The sequence below is a fragment of the Morone saxatilis genome, unplaced genomic scaffold (assembly GCF_004916995.1).
Source record: "Morone saxatilis isolate NCDOM2014 unplaced genomic scaffold, NCSU_SB_2.0 Contig21, whole genome shotgun sequence".
NCBI lineage: Eukaryota > Metazoa > Chordata > Actinopteri > Moronidae > Morone > Morone saxatilis.
Window position 1 is genome coordinate 4,107,017 of NW_023339774.1, and position 20,862 is coordinate 4,127,878.

The 20,862-nt window shown below is 42.3% G+C and overlaps 1 protein-coding gene across 2 annotated transcripts in view; it reads left to right on the forward strand.

Annotated features, from left to right (window-relative positions):
• The window catches only part of tjp2a (tight junction protein 2a (zona occludens 2)), a 33,879-nt gene that overhangs the window by 9,987 nt on the left and 3,030 nt on the right, over window positions 1-20,862 (forward strand). Inside the window, exons 2-23 of one of the 2 annotated variants that reach the window (XM_035668571.1) lie at window positions 107-236; window positions 7,182-7,235; window positions 10,887-11,011; window positions 12,002-12,104; window positions 12,270-13,062; window positions 13,217-13,320; window positions 13,712-13,865; window positions 15,070-15,181; window positions 15,631-15,761; window positions 15,876-15,960; window positions 16,105-16,255; window positions 16,571-16,679; window positions 17,157-17,376; window positions 17,706-17,893; window positions 18,009-18,104; window positions 18,251-18,330; window positions 18,413-18,623; window positions 18,823-18,923; window positions 19,075-19,299; window positions 19,481-19,585; window positions 19,918-20,121; window positions 20,569-20,646. In XM_035668571.1, the coding sequence (XP_035524464.1) occupies window positions 231-236; window positions 7,182-7,235; window positions 10,887-11,011; window positions 12,002-12,104; window positions 12,270-13,062; window positions 13,217-13,320; window positions 13,712-13,865; window positions 15,070-15,181; window positions 15,631-15,761; window positions 15,876-15,960; window positions 16,105-16,255; window positions 16,571-16,679; window positions 17,157-17,376; window positions 17,706-17,893; window positions 18,009-18,104; window positions 18,251-18,330; window positions 18,413-18,623; window positions 18,823-18,923; window positions 19,075-19,299; window positions 19,481-19,585; window positions 19,918-20,121; window positions 20,569-20,646 (3,435 nt within the window). In that variant the 5' untranslated portion in view covers window positions 107-230. Of the gene's footprint in view, window positions 1-106; window positions 237-3,365; window positions 3,622-7,181; window positions 7,236-10,886; window positions 11,012-12,001; window positions 12,105-12,269; window positions 13,063-13,216; window positions 13,321-13,711; window positions 13,866-15,069; window positions 15,182-15,630; window positions 15,762-15,875; window positions 15,961-16,104; window positions 16,256-16,570; window positions 16,680-17,156; window positions 17,377-17,705; window positions 17,894-18,008; window positions 18,105-18,250; window positions 18,331-18,412; window positions 18,624-18,822; window positions 18,924-19,074; window positions 19,300-19,480; window positions 19,586-19,917; window positions 20,122-20,568; window positions 20,647-20,862 lie in introns of those variants that run through there. The other variant, XM_035668570.1, reaches the window with a different exon arrangement.

Consider the following 20,862-nt stretch of genomic DNA (forward strand, 5'->3'; position numbering starts at 1 on the left):
TCTCTCTCTCTCTCTCTCTCGGTAAAGACCTACAGAGTGAATGTAATAAGCTTATTGAAAACATTTGAATGTTTAACACACAATGTGTCCCTCTCCATGTGTGTAGGGACCAGCCTGGCCCTGACCAGACCAGCACTGACCTGATCAAGTCCGGCCGCAAGTTCTGCTGGTCCAGAGAAGCCCAGTACTTGTATCTCCGCCGCCTCTCTTCACGCAGCTACTCGGCTATTATGATGGTACGTGGTTTACATGATGTTCAGTGTTGGTGCTGGTTTGGTGTGTCCTGTTGACCCTGAACTGTGTGTTTTAAACTCAAAATGTCTGCACTCAGACTTGAAACATGAATATTAGCATTTATTATACCAGTCAACATGGGAGCATGAGGCAGCTATATTCGTTATGTATATTCTGTTTGAACGCCCTCACAGGTCGTCTAGCTTTGGCTATTTTCATGCTTTAACACAAATTCAATTGGGTTAGATTTTAAAACCAGGAAATGTAGATGGGACTTTCCGCAGCCTATTTAAAGCCTTGTTTAACTTTTTATGCACCAGGGTAATGGCACTCCCATCTTAAAGCAACATTATGTAACATTTGGTTTTTGTTACTATTTGGCGCCCCGAGTTGCAGTACCACTGTGGTACATATGGACTGCCGTACATTTGATATAATTATATTACTTATGATCAAAAACGAGCGACTTTGCTAACACAGCCAAACGTTAAGCAAGTGCAACAACACAACATATAGCAAGGCAGCTAATATTACTGACTGGTCCAACAGCAAGAAGGCCAGCTCGCCGTCTGTCTCTAGCCATCTACTTCATGAAGCTCTCACCAACGAATAAAAGCCAGTCCAAGATTTAATTTACTCTTGTCCGGTGGTTTCTCTCTCCATTTCTCCTCTTAGCTTCTTCTGTCGTCCTCTTAAATCTTCGCCTCTGCCATTAGCTATGTCCACAGTCCGCAGTTACTTTATTATCCATCAGGTAACTGTAAATTACAGAGAGTTGAGGCTGAGCAGCCGGAGGACATCAGAGGGAAAACCAGAAAGCATTTTCTCCATAAAATATGATCCAGTTTCCCCGTAATCAGTGATATAGATGGTGGTGCTTGACTGTTGCCGTTAAGTGCTAAACACTTACTCTGACCTGGAGCAAAAAGTTACATAGTGCCAGAACAGGCGTACAGGGCACAAAGTGGGAATAAGAGAGGCACCATTCACCCTGTTGCTGTAACTCAGTGTAGCAGCAAAATGACTTTGAAGCTGTTATTTCAAAGGACCAATCTGTAGGATTTAGTGCCACCTAGCAGTGAAGTTGCAGATTGCAACTAACTGACCACCACCATAAAGTATATATATGTAGATACTTATTTTGTCACAGTATATCAGATTAGTGTATCCACTCTGAGGTTGCTTTTGGGCCAATTGAAAAGGCTGTCTTTAACATTGCTTGGATGATTGTGTGTTTCTCTCTCGTTGTAAATGTCACGATTTCATCTTATGAAACTCTGTCATAATCCCATCATTGGACAGAGCTGAGCTTTTTTTTTTGTTTATCCCAAAAATAGTTTGTAAGCTGCAAACAAGGCTGCTTCTCTCCTGAAACGTTGATGTTTTGGGGATATGAGGTTTAGTGAGTCAGTGTTTCCCAGACTTCTTTCCTCTTTCCTTATTTGAATACGACTACGCTTTAGTGACCCCTCCTGCATCCAGGATGATGATGATTAACCAGAGAGACATGTCACGTCCCAGAAGCTTCATTGTTTTAATGACTTGGTCACACAAATTATTCAGGCCAGTGAAGCTGTTTTGCATTAGGATGGCCTATTTTAAGGGCATTTCACAGAATACCGCTGATGTGAAATGTGGGATTTGCCTTGATTGACCTTAATTTTACTTCATTTTTTAAGAGGTTACATGCAATCTATTGCCCATGTGCAACTGCTGCTACTATTTGTGTTATCTGTTGTTGTGGATTCTTACTTTTTTTCTTTTGTACATAGTGTTTTATTATCTCCCTACTCTTTACTGTTTTTATACTGTTTTCTCTTTCCACTTTGCTGCTGTAACATTGGAATTTTCTCCATTGTGGGAAAAATAAATGAATATCTATCTATCTATCTATCTATGAAGCATTTTGGATAAAGTGCTCCCCTTTTTGTCAGTAGAAAAGCTTTTTGAATTTGTTAAAATGGTGGGTGTTGAAAGGAAATGGTTAAATTTCATTTTGAATTAAGGATTGGACATTTTGAGGGTCAGCTGGTATTTTTATCTGTGATTTGTCTCGTGCTGATAAAATACCAAAAAAGGGCAGGCTTGAATGGATAGAACAGATAGTATTACACAAACACACACGCACGTGCACACACACGCACGTGCACACACACACACAAACAACAGGTTATTGTGGGACAGCTGCACATGGTCATCTAGTTGTTCTACACATTTGTTTCAGCTGCTCATGCATAAAGTCTTAACATTTTTTACATAGCTCTTTATGGCTAAACCACATTACCTACATTTGTGTTCTTTTGCTCTGGGTCTGTTTTCTGTCGTTTGGGGCCCTCAGGTCCAGTCAAAGTAAATGTTAAGGTTTAGTTCAGTGATAATTTAGACAATAGTGTGCCTGTTGCTTTGTTGCAACATTTTGTTGAAGGTCCTTTCCCATTTTAACATGACAATGTTGCTATGCACAAAGGCATGTCCATCAACAAATACACCTCCCAGTTTGGTGTCTGGAGCCTTGACCTCCCCCAGCATATTTTGGATGAACTGCTGCAATGGCTGCAGAGGTGGGGAACTAAGAGAAAAAGATTAATAGGAAACATATTCTTCCTTGTCAAAAGTATTGGTGGTAGAGGTATCTTAGGACTAAAATGGGTTTCATACTTTTTGGGGATGCTATCTTTAATTTGAAGGGCTGTTAATATTGTATACACACTAAATAAGGCAGTTGCTGTTAAGTATGTTGATGTAAATTTGTTTTATACACTTGGAAATACATTTGAAAAGAAAGCCCTCTATCTGCTCAGATGTTGTGTCTGTGAGTGAGTTAAACTCTGCAGAGTGCAGTATTAAATGTGTTTGTGTGCTGTCTGTCTGGGAGCCTCACAGCAGGCTCCCTAAAAATCAATGGGAATTTTGGACGGATCCATCTCAGCGGTATTACAGGTGCAAGCCGCCTCCGTGCATGTACTGATAATGTTATCACCAATCGGTTCTTACTGATAACCAAATAATAGATTTGAACTAGGTTTAGGTTATAACTTGTGGCTTTATTTTGAGGTTATCCATCACAGTTACTTTTAAATTGCCCCCCCACCCCCGCTCACTTTTGGTATAACCTGAACCAAGCTAGGAGTCGTCGGCGCTAATTTTTGCCCTGAATGTTTAGTCTTAATATTTTTAGCAAGCAAAGTGCGATATTTAAAGTAAAGTAAACGAGACTTTTACACTTTCTACTCTTTAAAACGTTACTTTAAACTCCATCATCCGACCAGAAACATCTATCTAAGTATTTAGTTATAATCTTTAGTCCCGGACAGTTCAAAGTGCGTGATGCCAGTAAACGGAGGGGGGCTGCTCTCTCTGAACAGATATGCAACTCAGTATTTCACAGTAAGTACTCCCATAAATACATTTAAAGTATTCCTAAACAGCCGACAGACAATAGCTGTTTCAGTGTTGTGTATGTAGTTATATTTTAGGGGAGAAGTAGATTGAGGCGTTTCCATGAGTCCCAGTTGAAGCCTGTTGCATCCCGCTGCACCTGCTGTGATACCAGCTCCTCTCAGTAACAGTACTTTACTCAGTAGAAACACAGCCAGTGTTAAGAAATCCTGTTTTTAACGTTGTTCTCACTCTAACTCGTATTGATACATCGACTTTTCTCGTGTTTAATCGCCTGGTCTTATAAACAGTGCGCTCAGCGGTATGTCTGTCCTTTGGTGGTCAAAACAACACTTTTGTTTAATTTTATGTAGTTTTTAATGACCCACTTTTTAAAGGAGGAACTGTTAACGGTGGTGTGGCGCGTAGTACTTAACAAACTAAAGGCTACAAATGTCTAAAGCTATTGTAATGGCTTTATTTTTGACGTTATTTATGTACTGGTGTGTTGTTCTTTCTTGGGCCTCCCGGTGTAACGCTGTTGTGCCACCAGCAGGGGGCAGACTCGTTCAACCTTTCTGTGTATCAGCAGCACACAGAAACATGTCAGACTCATTGACACTATATGTAAGGCCACACTGCCTAATGAAGGACTGCTGGGTAGTTTTCAGTTTAAAAAAAACAACTTCTATTATAACTAACTTCCCTCAGAAAAATGCATATGTTACATCGGGCTTCAGGCAAATATCCTCTGAGTATTGAGGTTGCAGACTCCAAAATATTCAGGAGGAATTCATAAAGTGAGCAATGTTTACCTTTTGAGACATGCTATAGCAATTTAAACATCTTATTCTCTATTGTCATTTCAGCATCTTATACAGTGCAGTAAAATTTCAACACAATTTCACAAAACATGTCAGTTTTTCTTCATTCAGTTTGCAGCTGCCTTGGCATTGGGACTGAAAGTAGTATTTAAAAATGTAAGCCTTACTTGAAACCTGAGCAGAAACAATTGGATTTGATCGTTATTAATTATTCATTTGACTCATTTTTCAAGTAAAACTATGAAACGTTCTCTGCTTTCAGCCTTTTCTGTGTGAGGATTTTCTGCTTTTCTCAGTTTTAACATTATTGTAAAATGAATATTTTTTATTATGTATTATGTTATATGACATTGCTTTGTGTGGGACTTATAGCAAAAGAGACATTTATGTGAAAATACATTTGTGTTGTGGTCTCATCTCTAAATCCCCCAAATTCTACCTGTAAGAGTTACTACCACAACCCGAGAAGAAGCAAACAGTAAAGCCTCATTTTGTATAATGTTTGAATTTGAATGTCGCCTATGGAGACTTTACTTAACTAAGATCCACCCACACATTCTGTATTTCTGTTTTCTGAAGAGAGCCGACTCTTCTAAATAATTTGTTTCTAAGTCACGTCCTGTTAGGATGACCCAGTATTTCAACCTCCCTCCTCATTAGTGGAAATGTGTTTGTGTTTTGTTATGTAATAGCTGACACTCAGGAGGCTACGACTTATCCAGCAGGCCTGCCTGCGAGCAGCCATCACAATCCTATCACACAGTACAAGAAGACGGTCTTATTAAAACTGGTTTGGCCTTGCTCCAAGCACTTTCATTGGCTGCTTCTAAGTCATTTATCTGACTTTCATGTGTTCTCTTCTGCTGCACTTCATTTTCCCTTTTGTGGTGCAAAGAAATGCCACATAGATAGTAGCAGAAGAAGTCTTAGTTTAAAACTAAATACTGTTCAACATAGACTCCATCTGCCTCAACCTTCAGACACAACCCTGACCAGATGGACATTTCAAATGGCAGTGCCAAAACAAGTATCCTCTCTTCTGTTGCACTGTGGCGTATAGAGATGCTGCGTTTGTCCTGTTTTGATTCACACGGTCCTGTCGGCTCACTGCTGCTGTTGGTCATCTGGTTTCCTCTTGTAGGCCAGAAGATCAAAAAAGTGGCTTATGATGGGTGTGCTGCCAGCTCCAGTAGTGCCCCCGTTTCACTAAGCCTGCGCAGGAGGTGTCAGCGGCGCACAGATTTCACTTTCCCCTTTTATTACCAAAAACCCCACAAACAACTTTAAATCCCAACCACTGTGCTGCCACTAACTCCAGTCTGCACTCTGCACACATTCAGTGCCACTTTGTCTTTGCTGGTGTGTGAATCGCCTCTCAAACTTTTGATGAGTCCCATGTATCTGCGGTGTGAGCAGACATCAAACCCAAAATGTGTGGTGCTGTTGTTGTTGTGTTATTGTTGTTGTGTTTATGGATGAGCACTCGGCCGTTTGATCAGCGCGTGCCTGTGCAGGAGTTGGTGCGTGTGTGTGTTTACACTGTCTGCAGACGGTGGGATTTGTGCTGAATGTAGGCCAGCAGAATCCCTCTTACGTCAAAGGCAGGCAGGCGGGCAGATGCAGGAAGAGAGCTGCTGGTGGTTGTGCAGCTGTGACCATGGATGAGGCTGTGGCGCACATCAGTCTGCCAGAGCACCGCTGGCGGTGAACAGGGAGAGACGCAGATAGGAAGAGACGGAGAGCGCCAACGATGAAGACCGTCCTCAGCCTGCACAGGAAATGGGCCCATGCAGTCAAGACCATACGTATCCTTCAGGGACTCGTGAGTTCGATTCTGCTACCATGGCTCGGATTTAATCAGATCTGTGGCAGGCGGCTGGAGTGTGCTTTTTTTTGTTGTTTTTTTTTATGACTTGTGCAGTTCAGAAATGGGTTGAGTTGAGTTTGGTTCTGAAATGAGGGATCCAGAATTGTAGAAAAGTGGCAACAGCTGTTATTAAAAGATAATTTAGGATAAAAATGAATTGTGGTACTTTCAAAGTGTAAGGGCTGATGTTAGTATTCAAAATCAAAACTGACTCAGTGGTCCGTTTGCTGAGGTATGATCTGTGTAACTTTCACTTGGTCTTAACTGGTGGAATATTTCCACACAGGTTAGTTTGTACTGTATTAGGGTTGATTGGATTATTGGTCAGACACTTAACATGAAGCTAATGATAAGCAATTGTGTGAAGTTAAAGAAATGATGGTTTCATTTTTCCCAAATGTGAAACTTTTCTTGTTTTCTTCTGTTTAACTCGATTTATTCCCTTTTGGGGGTCGAACAATAAAACCAAGTTGAAGTTTGGAGTGTTTCTTGTTAGTCTCGGCAATAAAAAAGACGAATTAGTAATAGTTAGTTGCAGCTCTAGACTTGAAGTTGAGCGGTTGTGTATCTTTGTATCTGGTTTTACGTGACCTGTTGTGGTTTCATGGAACAGTCAGAGGGACTGCTCTCCTCCTGAATTATTTTTAAGTGCTTGTTAAAGAAAGCTAACTGATGTTCAAATGTTCTCATCCATATTTAATCGACCTGAGCAAGAAGTGTCTAACTTGTTGCAAACAGCCGGGCAGAGGCCTGTCATTGTTCTCCCGCTTGTGTAAGGACAGTTAATGAACTGGCTTTGTGGTTACATCACGTAATACATTATTAATCTGTTCGGTGAAATGAAACTAGCCATGGTAATCTTCCTTTTCTCTCCACAGAACCCGGTCATGGAGGAGACCGTGTGGGAGCAGTACACCGTGACCCTGCAGAGGGTGAGTCCATCTGCACCGAAACACACCAGACCTCATCTCATTTACAGTATTTCCATTTCAGCCAGAAAGCCAGGCTGTTCTACCCAGTGCTGCTCAGGGAGGGCTTTTAAATGATTAGTTTAACACATTGCAGTCAGCTAATAGTTAAGAGAGCAAAGAGCATGTGCAGATGTGACAGACATTGCCCTGTCTGCTGAATGAGAGCCAGCTCAAATATAGACAAACCATGAAAATGGATTCTTTTAATTCATTAGAATTATGATTAACTAGGCTTGTAAGGTGAGCTCCGGACCTCCCTGTATGGTAAAATATATAATGGTGGATATACCCTCATACACACCGCAATGACCAGGGGAAAAATATAGAGTGGAACAACATGGAGTGAAATATACAAACAATAGTTTGCTGATGCTATTATGCTGACCTTTATTTGACTAAAATTCAACTTAGTTCCTGATTTATTAGTTTTGGTTCCTCTTTCATTGTTAAGGATTGCTAAAAAATGTGGGTTGTGGGGTGTGAACCTTTTTTCAGCTTTTGAAGGATGCAAAAGTTTGCCATATAAACTTTATAAGGTGGTAGTATGTTAATGCTGTGTTTACAGCCCATTGTGTTGCCCCCGAGTCAATTTATAGATTCATTTTGGTGTGATAAATTCCACACAGTTGGGAGCGACGCTCTGCAGGGGGTATTTGGATGAAGCCAAAGTTCTCAAATATTCATTGTTATCTGAACATAAGCAGCGATACAAGATTTTTGCCTAAATGACGTACAGTCTAAAGTTTGGATTACAATCAAGAACTATTTGATCAAATCAGTAAACAAGATTATGAGTCTGACCAGACACTCAGGGCCAGCCAGGGCACAAAATTAGCACCACCCACCAGCCAAATGCTGGTAAAATATACAAGTGCCTGGTACATTTGCTTCACTCACCAGCCAAAGAAAAAGGTAATCTGTTGAGCTGCTAAGATTTGAATATTTACTTGCCATTTGCTGGGCGACCAAAGCGTTCATCCTGCACCCTGGTGTCGGCTCTCAGTACAACATTTGTAACACTCAACTAACACATTCTAGTTGATGAGTAAACCCTAGGTTTTCGTCTTTAATACTTTGATAAATGTGGACGTGTCGCCACCAGCCTATTGAACCTGGGCCTACACAGTTGTTAAAGTTAAACACGTGTACGACTGTGTGAGCAGAGCAAACCAGTTGAGCTTAGGTAATCATGATGAGCTCATTGTCTCGTGCTGAGGTTCACTGAAGCCAGAAAAGCAGATTTAGTGCAAAAAAGGTCCTCTGCTGCAGGCTTGTGACCCCAGACTCTCCAGCCCTCCACAGCCAGCTGTCACACTCTGCTTTGTACTTCCACTTTTTACTCTTTTCTACCGTTTGTTAACTGAGTGGCATTTTAAAAAATGTTGCTTCTACTGCTGCCTCGCTCGCTCAGAACACCTCTCATCAAGTGGAAGAGAGCTTAAAACTCAACATCCATAATAATATTATTACATAAACTAATATTCACCAGTAAATGTGCCACATTCAGTCTAGTGGCTACTTTTTATCATGACATGACATATAGCAGCATACAGAATGGAAAGACAACCGTTTTAAAACATATTATAGAGGCAACGTATAGGACCAGATATTTTAACTTTACAATTACAGACAAGACTGAACATTACAAAAGACAAGAAAATATAGTGCGACAACAACAGGCACATAACACACACAAGTTGTTTTCTGTTTGAATGTAAATCAGTTTAACTATGTCCAAAATAAACATAAATACATAGTAAAAACAAACATGGAGGATATAAACACAGAGCCAGATGTTTGAGAGGTGCAGTTTGAAGCCTGCCATTGATTTGGATTTCTGTGGAACAAACCATCTGGCTGTTGGGAAAATACTGGGCAGGTGATTGGATGAACCGTCTGTCTATCACGGTCGAACTTCAAGCAATCAGATCAATATAACGTAGTCCAAGTCTTACCGAAGCCAAGAAAGCACCTTTCCATCAATAAAAGCCTTCAGTGCTGTTCTTCGCTCTTCCTTCAATGAAGAAATACTCTCCAGTCCTGCTAGAACTGATGCTAGCAGTATCTACGCTAGCGTCTGTAGCTGTGGCCATTGTTGTTTTTGAGCATTAGACCACACCCACAGCTCATACTGTAGCTGCCAGCAGTTCCTCTGTGACACTGATTGTGTTTGGACACAATCATGTATCTTGAAGAATGGCTAGATGGATTCCAGCTGCCTCACAAGGTTAAGACTTGATATGATAAAATATTTTTAACTCTGTTTTAGGCAAAGTAAAGTAGGTATTGGATAATATAGGTAAGGTGTGGAGGCATCTGGAGGAGAAAAAAAAAGGCACTTTGTTGCTTTTACTTGATTACACTTTTAAATGCCTGACAGGTCTGATCTGACACTATCTGAAAAATACAGCCATCATCCAACTTTAAAGACACACTGCTGTTTTTATTAAACATAATCAATCTGATGATTTAAAGTGTCATTCAGCAGCAATAAAAAAATAACCAGGAATCACAAAACACTGCCATGTTTACTTGCAGTACTGTATTACAGGATCACCACACTTCAAAAATTGCAGTTAATGTTGTACTTGAACAATCATGTACAGTAACAGGAAGTGGCAGTAGGTGAGAGCCATTATCTCACTGGCTTTATTAAATAGCACCACAGATATCCCCGTACACACGCACACGTTTGCGAACCATTACACCCCATTAAATCCCATCATCTCTTGCCTCAACTACTGCTGCAGACAATAACACAGCGGCACGCTCCTCTGGCTTTCATTTGCTGTGATTTGAATCTCCTTTATAACAGCGTGGTGGTTTTATGTCTGTATTTTATTGGCTAAGGAGTACTCTCTCTGGCTCTCGGGCACACAAAACCTTTTCAACAATCGTTTTCCAGCTATATAATAATTATTTGATTGTAATATTTTATGCACAAGAAGTCATACATTTTTGAGATTATTATATCAGAACCAAAGATGTCTTCATGTCTCTTGTGTTCCTTCATGTTTGCCTCTGTGTTTTTTTTCTCTGCTGGCACTTTCTCCCTCCCTCTGCCTCCACGGCCATCTGCTAGACACAGAGGAGAGTGGTGAATTGTATGGGGCTTTTTTTAAGTACAGATGGAAGGGAGGGGATAAAGAGACAGGGTCATCAAATCTCTGACCTAATCTCATCTGGGCAAACTGGAGCAGTGGCAGGTAGAATCATTCAAAGCCAGAACATGTTTCCAAAGAAGCGAGGAGCCTTTAAAAACAGAGTTGTTTGTGCGCGTTAGCATACACTGCACACTCCTTTCCAGGAAGTGATTTTTAATATACAGACACTCATGCTCATACACACAAGGATTAGCATCGTTGTTAATCACACACACAAAGCTACAGAAGATAGTCACGTAGGCGGTGAACTGCTGCACAGCCATACATGACTCCAGTATGCACAACTGTAATCACAATCAGTCAGAATCCTTTTAATCGCCATGTACAATACACATACAGCCATGATAATACAGGGATTACAAGACCTCTCTCTCTATCTCTCTCTCTCAGACACACACACACACACAATGATTTACATGTTTTCTTTTTTTTTCTTCTTTTTTTTCAGGATCCAAAGATGGGCTTTGGCATCGCAGTGTCTGGGGGGCGGGACAACCCAAACGAGGAAAGTGGAGAGACGTCCATTGTGGTGTCCGACGTCCTGCAGGGAGGACCTGCTGATGGCTTGTTGTTGTGCGTACTCTTCTCGGTTATAATATTAGTAATCAGTTAAACTCGACTACACAGACAAACGTACTGCAACGACTGTCATTCACTTAGTACAGAGATCGTACGTAGGATCACACTGTGGTATGGGGTGCGATATCAGAGTACATGAGCTCGGTATCGGTGCATTCAAAAGAATGGGATGGGATTTACTTAAGGAATTACTTAACCATGACCCCTCGTAGAGATTTTGCTACTCCGTTTATACTGAGGTAGAGAACCCTTTAATATCCCTGTATGTATGCATGTATGTATGTATGTATGTATGTATGTATTAGGCCGTGATGGGCAATACAAATGTTTAGCAGGAGCATTTTCTATTAATTTTGTAGAATATTACAGAACATTTATTTGTCTGGTCTTGAATTTCCAGGACTTATACATAGTCTTCCAGAATTTACTATTTTACAGTGCTACACAATATAAAATTACATATCCATGATAGCAGCAGTTATCCATATCATCCACACTAACCCCCTTTGGAAAAGTTCTCCAAAACAAACCCATGGCTCATTCAATCAATCAGAATTACATTTGTATTAACTTTTATGTAACAACTGAAAATAGGGATTTGTACTGGAATAGTAAAGTTCCCAATATATATATATATATATATTTATATATTTATATACTTTGATTGTTTTTGTGATTAAAAATCACAAAGCTGTCCAGCTTATCATTATGGCTCAAGGGATTTAATTCTCTACTTGCAGCAGTTACAGTATATGCCTCATTGGGAAAGGCTCCGAACAAACGTCTGAATGGAGACAAAGCCATTAGTGTTCCATTTGTCATTTCAGGTCCATATGAAAATACACGTCATTTATAAAAGTAATGTCTTTATTTTTGAAACTTAAAAAACCTAAAATAACTAGATTAAAGAAAATCCCTGATATTAAAACCATTATAAAAAGAACAATATAACTAACTTAGTTCACATTGTGTGTTTGTGTTTAGTGAGAATGACCGGGTGGTGCAGGTGAACGCCATCCCCATGGAGGGGGCCGTCCACTCCTTCGCTGTCCAGACCCTCAGGAAGTGTGGCAAAGTAGCAAAAGTTGTGAGTAAAGCTTTTATTAGAGCCTTATTCTTGTTTTGTTACTTAATAAATAATGAAGTGTTCATTTAAGTTGCATACTGTGATTATGATGGGATAATTGTTAAAATGACCTCTGACCTTTATTTTGTATTAAAACTTTCTTTCTTTGTGTCTGTTTATCAACAGACAGTCAAGAGGCCCAGGAAGGTTCCAGTCAATATGCTGAACCGCCCCCCGTCACCTGACGACAGAGTCTTCAACAACGACTACAATGACGATTACAACTACGAACAGGACGGTCGCAGTGTGTACAGCGCCCGGAGTGGCGGCGGGCGGGATCACAGCCTGGAGAGGGAGCGAGGCGGGGGAGGCTACATGGATTCTGGCTACCAAACACGTGAGCGTGACTATGACAGGGAATATGACCGGCGGGAACGCGGCAGGAGTGCGGAGAGAGAACTGAGCCCCGACCGGCAGTACAGGAGAGATGGCAGCAGAGGTCGCACTTTGGACAGAGAACGCAGCCCGGAGCGCCCCTACAGGAGCGACCACTTGCTTGCCCGCGACTATAGCCCGGACAGGAGGTACCGCAGCGAGCGCACATTAGACCGAGATCACAGTCCCGATCGGCGCTACCGCAGCGAGCGTGCTCTCGACCGGGACCACAGCCCAGACAGACGCTACCGCAGCGAGCGAACCCTGGACCGCACCGACAGCCCAGACCTGCGCCGCATACGTGACAGCCACAGCCCAGCTCGGGGCCCCGGTCGGGACCACAGCTTCGAACGGGGACGTGAGCACGTCCCCAGTGACCCAAGGAAGTACGAGGAGCCGCTGAAGCGGAGTGGGAGCAGAGACCGTCTGGAGCGCTCGCCATCACCCGCCGCCATGCCCATCCCTCTGCCCCGCCCAGCCCGGGATCTGGAGCCACTGGAGAAACCTCTGAATGTGCTGCTGCTGAAGAACCGGCCCAATGAAGGTACGAAACTGACAAAAAACCTTATTAATTGCTGCTGTCAGACTGTCAGATGGTCGGACTCCATTTAGACAAACAAAATAGGAACTTTGTACTTTTTGAAACATGACTATTAACATGTTATAACATGATGATTCTTTTTTACCATCTATTCCAGAGTATGGCCTTCGTCTGGGCAGTCAGCTCTTCATCAAAGAGATGACCAACACAGGACTTGCCAGCAGAGATGGGAACTTGCAGGAAGGGGACATTATATTAAAGGTAGGGTCAGGGTTTTTACTCGCAGTGCTGATCATTAACAAGCTTCATGTCAGAATATCATTTTCGTTATATAATAGTTCTCTAAATGTCAACAAGTTTCCAGAGGCCAAAGGGATGTTATCAGGGGGTTGTTTTGTCTGAACATTCAGGACATTGGTCATTTAGGACGCTGTGTAATTTATTTGAAGAATGAATCAAAAGAAGGAGAGATTTCTGTCTTTCTTTTATTTTATGAAAACATCAAACTGCTCACAGAATGTTATCACTCTCACTGTCTCCATAACGACTACTGTCTGAAGAACTGCACAGGGCTCATACTGTCGCGTTGTTTCTTTGCTCAGGGATCTGCATCTGACTGTCTCTTAATCTCCTTTCTCTCTCTGTCCATCAGATCAACGGCACTGTGACAGAAAACCTGTCTCTGAGCGACGCAGGGAAGCTGATTGAGAAGTCTCGCGGGAAGCTGCAGCTGGTGGTGCAGAGAGACAAGCGGCAGGTGTTGATCCGAGTGCCCCCGATGGTCGACAGCGACTCAGAGCTCGATGGTGAGAGATACTCGAAACTGAAAAGCAGCAGGTCCTATCCAGCGTAAAGGCAAACCTAGCGAGTGGCCGCCATCATCATAAATAAACCCACTGCTATGAACTTCATATGAATGAACTGTGGAAACATTGTTGCTGTTGTTGTTGTTGTAATTGTCCATCAAAAACCTGTTTTCCCTTCATAAAATAAAAGTTTTACTCACACATACAACAGTATTTAGTATTATTTGGATATTTAATGTGTTCAAATATTTTACAAAACTCATACAAACTATGAGCTAACGAGAGATTCACCAACCTATCATCACTATTCCTCCAGCAATGATTACTCACTCCTTTATACCTGTTTTTAATGTCACATGACCAGATGGCGTGCAGTGATTGGTCAGAACCAATCTAGATAAGTGGTGTGAGTGGATTGTTCACTGACCAAATGTTTGGAGGGAGGGGTGGAAAAGCCGGAAGACTTGTGACCCACTTTGTCTGGTTTTGGGACATTGCGTGTGTGTGTGTTTGTGTGTGAGAGAATATGTGTGCATGTGTGAAAGTGTTCATTCGCCTCAGGCAGGGTGATCTAATCCCCCATCATAATCCTACTATTGGATATGACAGAATTTCATTATGTTAAGGTTTGCACCGCAGCAGCTCTCTGGTTTCTGCCGTTCAGCATCCCCTTCTATAAGGTCTCTGAGAACAATAGGGACTTATTTTGTGCGTGTGTGTGTGTGTATATTTTTAGCTCTGTCAGGTTCAAATCAAGTGCATCTACTTCATTTAGCTTTATAGCGGTATTGCTATGCTTCATCAGTGCTGCGATGTTAAAATGCATGGCGAATCAAGCCTCTTTTTTTTTTTTTTTTAACATCAAAGTTAAATTCTCCTGTTCAGTGTTCTTCGTCAGGATCCTTGAAGCTGGTAATAAATATAATTACTGGGCATACTCTTTGTACACTTTGTGTAGTGATGTGACAAACTTTGTGTTTGTGCCCTTTCTGCATCCGTGACCTGTGGGCCATTTGAATTGTAATTGTTATGTAATTTAAAAGATACAGTCGCATCAAGGAGAAATTCAACATTTTTACTCCTCCAGACATGTTTTTATTCTTTATCCTCTGAAGATAACAATATCATGTTCAGAGACTTTACACTCTCAAGTTGGTTCAGGAAGGTTATTTTGTTCAACCTGTTTGTTGTTGCTGTGTTGCAGATATCTCTGAGATCGAGTCGTACCGCTCCTACTCTCCGCAGGATGACAGACGGGGCCACCACTCCGACCTCTCCTCCCACTCCTCCAATGAGAGGCTTAGAGATAAACCCAGGTACGATGTCATTGAATCTTGAGCCACAGGAATGAACTATTTCCCCCCATCTAAAGAGTTTTGTTATGTCCAGGAGCTACAGAAAGCTACAAAGAGTCCAGCTTTACTAAGATGTCCCCAGTTTATTATGTGTGTTCAATACAGCACAAAATCAGGATGAGGCAGGATTATGTTGATTTATGCCTCATGAAGATTAATCAGTCAATCACATTAAATCAATGAGGAGGTATTTCTCTGCATCGACGAAGTACTCGTGTTAGACTTTTCTGTATATTAATTTTTTGTCAGCCGTTATACTTTTATCTTGATAGTATCCAGTCAGGAACTATTGGGGCTTTGGTTTGTGGGGTTCATGCAACAAAGGTCCACAGCTGAACTCAGGTTCTGTAGTCACCATAATGTCCTGTTAGAGATTAGACACATTTTAATTTAATTTGTGATTTCACCAGAGACGACCCGCCCAACAGGTTGGCAAAAATGGGCGCCATGCCAACGCCATTCAGAGCTCCTGACAGAGCTGTTGAAGACACGCCCCCTTTGCAGGCAGAGAGGGAGGACACGCGAGCAGAAACACCACCAGGTAAACACGCGTCTCCCTCTGAACATATGAAGCTCTGATCATGAGCGTTTTGAGTCCATGTAAATGTCAATGCTGCAACTTGAAAATAAGTAAGTTTATTTTCTGTTTCTGCAGTGCCAGCATTCACTGTAGCCCCAAAGGTTCATGCACCTCCCAAGGTGCCGCAAAAGCCAAGCATAGAGGACGAGGAAATATACGGGTCAGTATATCACAAATAGTTATTCTGGGTTCTGAAGCCAGAGACCTATAGGCCAAAGTGCATATGAATTTCTTTCTTTCTGCATATAAGTTTTTCCTTGCTTTTTGCGACTCTGTATAATGAAACCTTGCTTTCAACGTCCAGGCCGAACACAGTGATGGTGCGTTTCCAGAAAGGTGACAGCGTGGGTCTGAGGCTGGCAGGGGGAAATGATGTAGGCATCTTCATCGCTGGTGTTCAGGAGGACAGTGCAGCTGAGCAGGAGGGTCTCCAAACAGGAGATCAGATCGTGAAGGTTAGATTTCTTTTATTCCACATTAAATACCTGCAGATACAACATTCAGGTGACTTAAAAGCAGATGACAGTCATTAGACTCTGACTCCGGTGAGGGTACCACCTATTGAACACTGTTGTAAACAACAAAAATAAAAGATATACAAGAGAAAGGAACAATTCAAGTAAATCGAGAAATAATCAGCTCAGTGTTCTGGTGTTTTATTACTTTGTGTAAAAAAATCTCCTATTTGATCTGCTACACATGGTGTATTTAAGTCTATTCTATAATATACTCATTCTAATTGTATTTCATGTGTGTTTTGTCTGTTTCAGGTCAACAACATGGATTTCAGAGGCATGGTGCGTGAGGATGCTGTACTCTACCTCCTGGAGGTTCCCAAAGGAGAAGATATAACCATTCTTGCTCAAAGCAAACCTGAAGGTACTGTACTGTATAGATAAAGGATACTAAGAAAACTAATACAAATATTTATTGCTGTTATTAAAATGGTTAAAAAGGAAAGATAAATACAGTGCCTAATACAGCCAAACTTCTCATGCATATACTTAACTTAACAAAAGGCTGCAATGAATTATATGAATGAATTACCAATATATATCACTATATTCACTAAACTACACTAATAAAACTGAAGTTGGGTGTATAGCAATAAATATGTATGCTATAGTTTTGGATAAATAAAGATAAACCATGAAGATAGAAAATAGTAGTAGACCCAGAATTTTGCCCTGTGGTACACCGAATTGACTTTACAATAATGTGAGGTTGAGTTATTTATTTCAGTTTGACTTAAGCTTAGTTTGTGATCTTTAGTAGAAGTATTAGGCTTTTTGACACTCTGTGAGTGAATTGGCCCAGACTGACTGTTTTTTGTTTTTCATTTGTTTTCCATTTCAGTGTACAAGGACATTTTAGCATCTGGCAGAGGCGACTCTTTCTTCATCAGGACACACTTTGAGTATGAGAAGGAGGCTCCTCAGAGCCTTCCTTTCTCCAGAGGAGACATCTTTAAAGTGACAGACACACTTTATGATGGAAAACTTGGCAACTGGCTGGCAATTCGCTCTGACAAAGACAATCAGCTGCTGGAGAAAGGAATCATCCCCAACAAGAGCAGGTGTGTGCAGGGGTTTTGATGCTTATGTATGTAGGATTAAAGCTGCAGTAGATAACTTGAACATACAAAATGCAAAACCTTCTGGTCTCTCTCTTTTGCTCGTATCGCCTACTCCAGCTTTAAGTATTTGTTAAATTGATTGCTATAATCACTCACTGGCTTTGGAGCAGCTGGCAACAACTGAATCCTCTGATCAGCTCTACAGTCCAGCATTCAAAAGCTCTGCTTCATCAAGAGACCTTCCAGACCACATAGTGTGGAAAATAAACACTTTTAGAAAAAGAAAAACAATAGGTGATTATGATGATGTTGACTTTTTTGTCTCACAGAGCAGAGCAAATGGCCAATGTGCAGAATGCCGCTCGGGCAGCGTCGGGCAACGACAGAGGAGACTTCTGGAGGCTGAGAGGTCAAAGGGCGGCAAAGAAGAAGGACTTACGCAAGAGCCGAGAGGACCTGACCGCGGCTCCAGTCACCACACGGTTCCCCGCCTACGAGAGAGTGGTCTTACGTGAAGGTACCCCAAAAAGTTAACAACTGGCCACTCAGGAAATCCTGTGAATTTTGGATGTATTCCATGTTTCTCTGTTTACTCGTGACTGAACTTGTGTCCTATTTGATATTTCTTTCAGCTGGATTCAGGAGACCTGTGGTGATATTTGGGCCCATCTCCGACGCAGTGAATGAAAAACTGGCCAATGACATGCCAAACGAGTTTGTCATCGCCAGTAAGTGCTTTAAATTATACTGGAGCACACTCTGTTTCACAGCGTTGTTTAATGTATAGTGAACATAGTGAATATTAATCAGTATTTTAGGCTGACAGATGCTCATGTGCCTCATCCTGCATTGTGAATAATTTCACTCCCATCAGAAACGGAGCCCAAGGATGCAGGAAGTGAGAAATCCTCTGGAGTGGTGAGACTAAACACCATCAGACAAATCATTGAGCAGGTATGGTATACCAGCAAAACATGCAGCTTCATGAAAATACTGTTACATCATCTGACACTCAGCCGCTCCCCTGTTCCCTCAGGACCGTCACGCTCTGTTGGATGTGACTCCCAAAGCTGTGGACACTCTGAACTACACCCAGTGGTATCCCATCGTTATCTTCCTGAACCCAGACAGCAAGCAAGGCGTCAAGACCATGAGGAACCGCCTCATGACCGGATCCAGCCGCAGCGCTCGCAAACTGTATGAGCAGGCCGTCAAGCTGAGGAAGACGTGCTCACACCTTTTCACTGGTGGGTTTCTCCTACACAGCCCGTTCTCATTCCCAGGTCGTCAAATACAGGTGTTCGGTGTTCAGTTAGTAAAAATCATCTTCACCTCTACATGCCACTAAATCCTACACACTGGTTCTTTTAAAATTCACACTGATAAACTGACACATTGCTAGTGATTCTTGTGTAACTTGTGTTATTTGTTTTCGTGCACGTTTAGCGACCATCGACCTGAACTCGGCCAATGACGCGTGGTATGGCAGCGTGAAGGATTCCATACAGGAGCAGCAGGACAGAGCTGTGTGGGTGTGTGAGGGCAAGGTGAGTCTTAGAATCTGTGTGAATGACACGCTGCTGCTGATGACTGCGTTGATAATACGAGCTCTGCTGTGACAAGTATGTGATTCAGACCGAGTTGCGTGGGTAAGAACACATCCGGCGCTGACTCCGTATCCTCACTTCCTCTCCCCAGTTGGACGGCTCAGAGGAGGACCTGGATCTCCACGACGACCGCATGTCCTACCTCTCGGCGATGAGCGCGGACTACCTGAGCATGGACAGCCGTCTGACCAGCGACTACGAAGACACGGCGGACGAGGGCGGGGCTTACACCGACAACGAGCTGGACGAGACGCTGGACGAGCCCCAGCCGGTGTCGGCCATCAGTCGATCCTCAGAGCCGGTGCTGCCAGATGAGGTGGGAGTGTCCGCTGATAGCGTGTGAAATACTGTTCAGCGTTTATACTATATATACCTTTAAATCCTCGTCATCGTTTACTCATTGTTAGTTTAAAGGTTTGTGTGTTTGCATAATGTGACCCTTACAACCCTCCTGTGTGTCTGTGTGTCTGTGTGTCTGTGTGTGTCTGTGTGTGTAGAAGCCTCACCCTGAACCCCGTGCTCGTATGAGGAAGTCAGGGAGCAGAGAGGTGCTGAACAGAGAGCCCAGCCCTCCCCCTTCTTTTGTCCCCGAACCCCCAAAGGTGAGATCCACCACCCCCTCCTCCTTCCCCAAGAACATCTCTCTACCTACACTTTCCTGCCATGAGGAGTTGTTCTATCTGATATTAGTTCCATTACTACGTTTTTTTTCTTTCCAGACTTTAAGAGCTTAAACTGCAATATACATAAATTCCACACAGAGTTAAATTATTAGGGGTAATATTCTAAGGGTAGCAGCTCACAGGTCTGAACAGGCGTTTTAATTTGAAGGAGCGTGATGCTGAAGCAGACCAGCCTCACCGTAACCCGTCCTGGAGCTAAACAAAGGTTTCAAATGGTCCAGAATATCCTGAACAGTCCTCTCCTGTGACAGGTGCGGACTCAGACTCGGACTGACTCATCGCGGAGCTTTGACTCACACTCCAGCAGCACCATCAGCAGCGACGCAGCGGCCGGAAACAAGCCGCTCCCCCCTCCCGTGGCCCTGAAGCCCACCGTCACCCGTCTGAACCAGCCATTGGAGGAGCTGAGCCCGGGGAGGGAGGAGGACCCCGCAAACAAATCCTTCCTGGGCAAGGTTAGTCATTATTTCTTTGTTTGTTGTATTTTTAGACCAACAAAGTAGTTTCTATTCTGACCTATCAAATCTTACTTTTCCCCTTAAAGAAATGTTTCTGGTTCATCCAGAATTAAGACTTTTTTTCCTCATGTTTAAGACGGAAGCTTTTAATCAGTTATTAAATAACTTTTATTCCACTTTCTTCCTCCTTTGCCTTCATTGCTTCTAATATGAAATAGCAAATGGGTGACCAGGTAACTCAATGTGTCTGCATTGTCTTACCCTCCTTATAAATCCATAATTACTCCTCATCCATCATAGTAGTGTTCCTCCGTCTTCATTTAATGGGTTATCACACTCAAAGGTTTCATTTCACACTCACTTTGAATCATGCCATGTGGATGTGCAGTGCCTACTAATCATCACAACTGGAATCTGAATTAACATGTATTTATTTCCTCCTAGATTAAAGCTTTTGAGAAGATGGACCACTTGGCCCGAGCTCAGAGGATGCTGGAGCTGCAAGAGGCCGAAAATGCTCGAGTCAGTAACTGTTGTTATTGTTATTGTTATTGTTATTAGGGCCCGAAGCAGCGAACGCATCTCATCGCTCCTGTTGACTGTGGCAACAGAACAGACATAGAGATTAGTAGCAGCGATGGGCACTTGAAGTAATTTCCATGTTTGAGTACTCTCAAAAAAATAAATCTAATGTAACAACAGCATCCAAAATGAACACCCACCCACACCCACACCCAC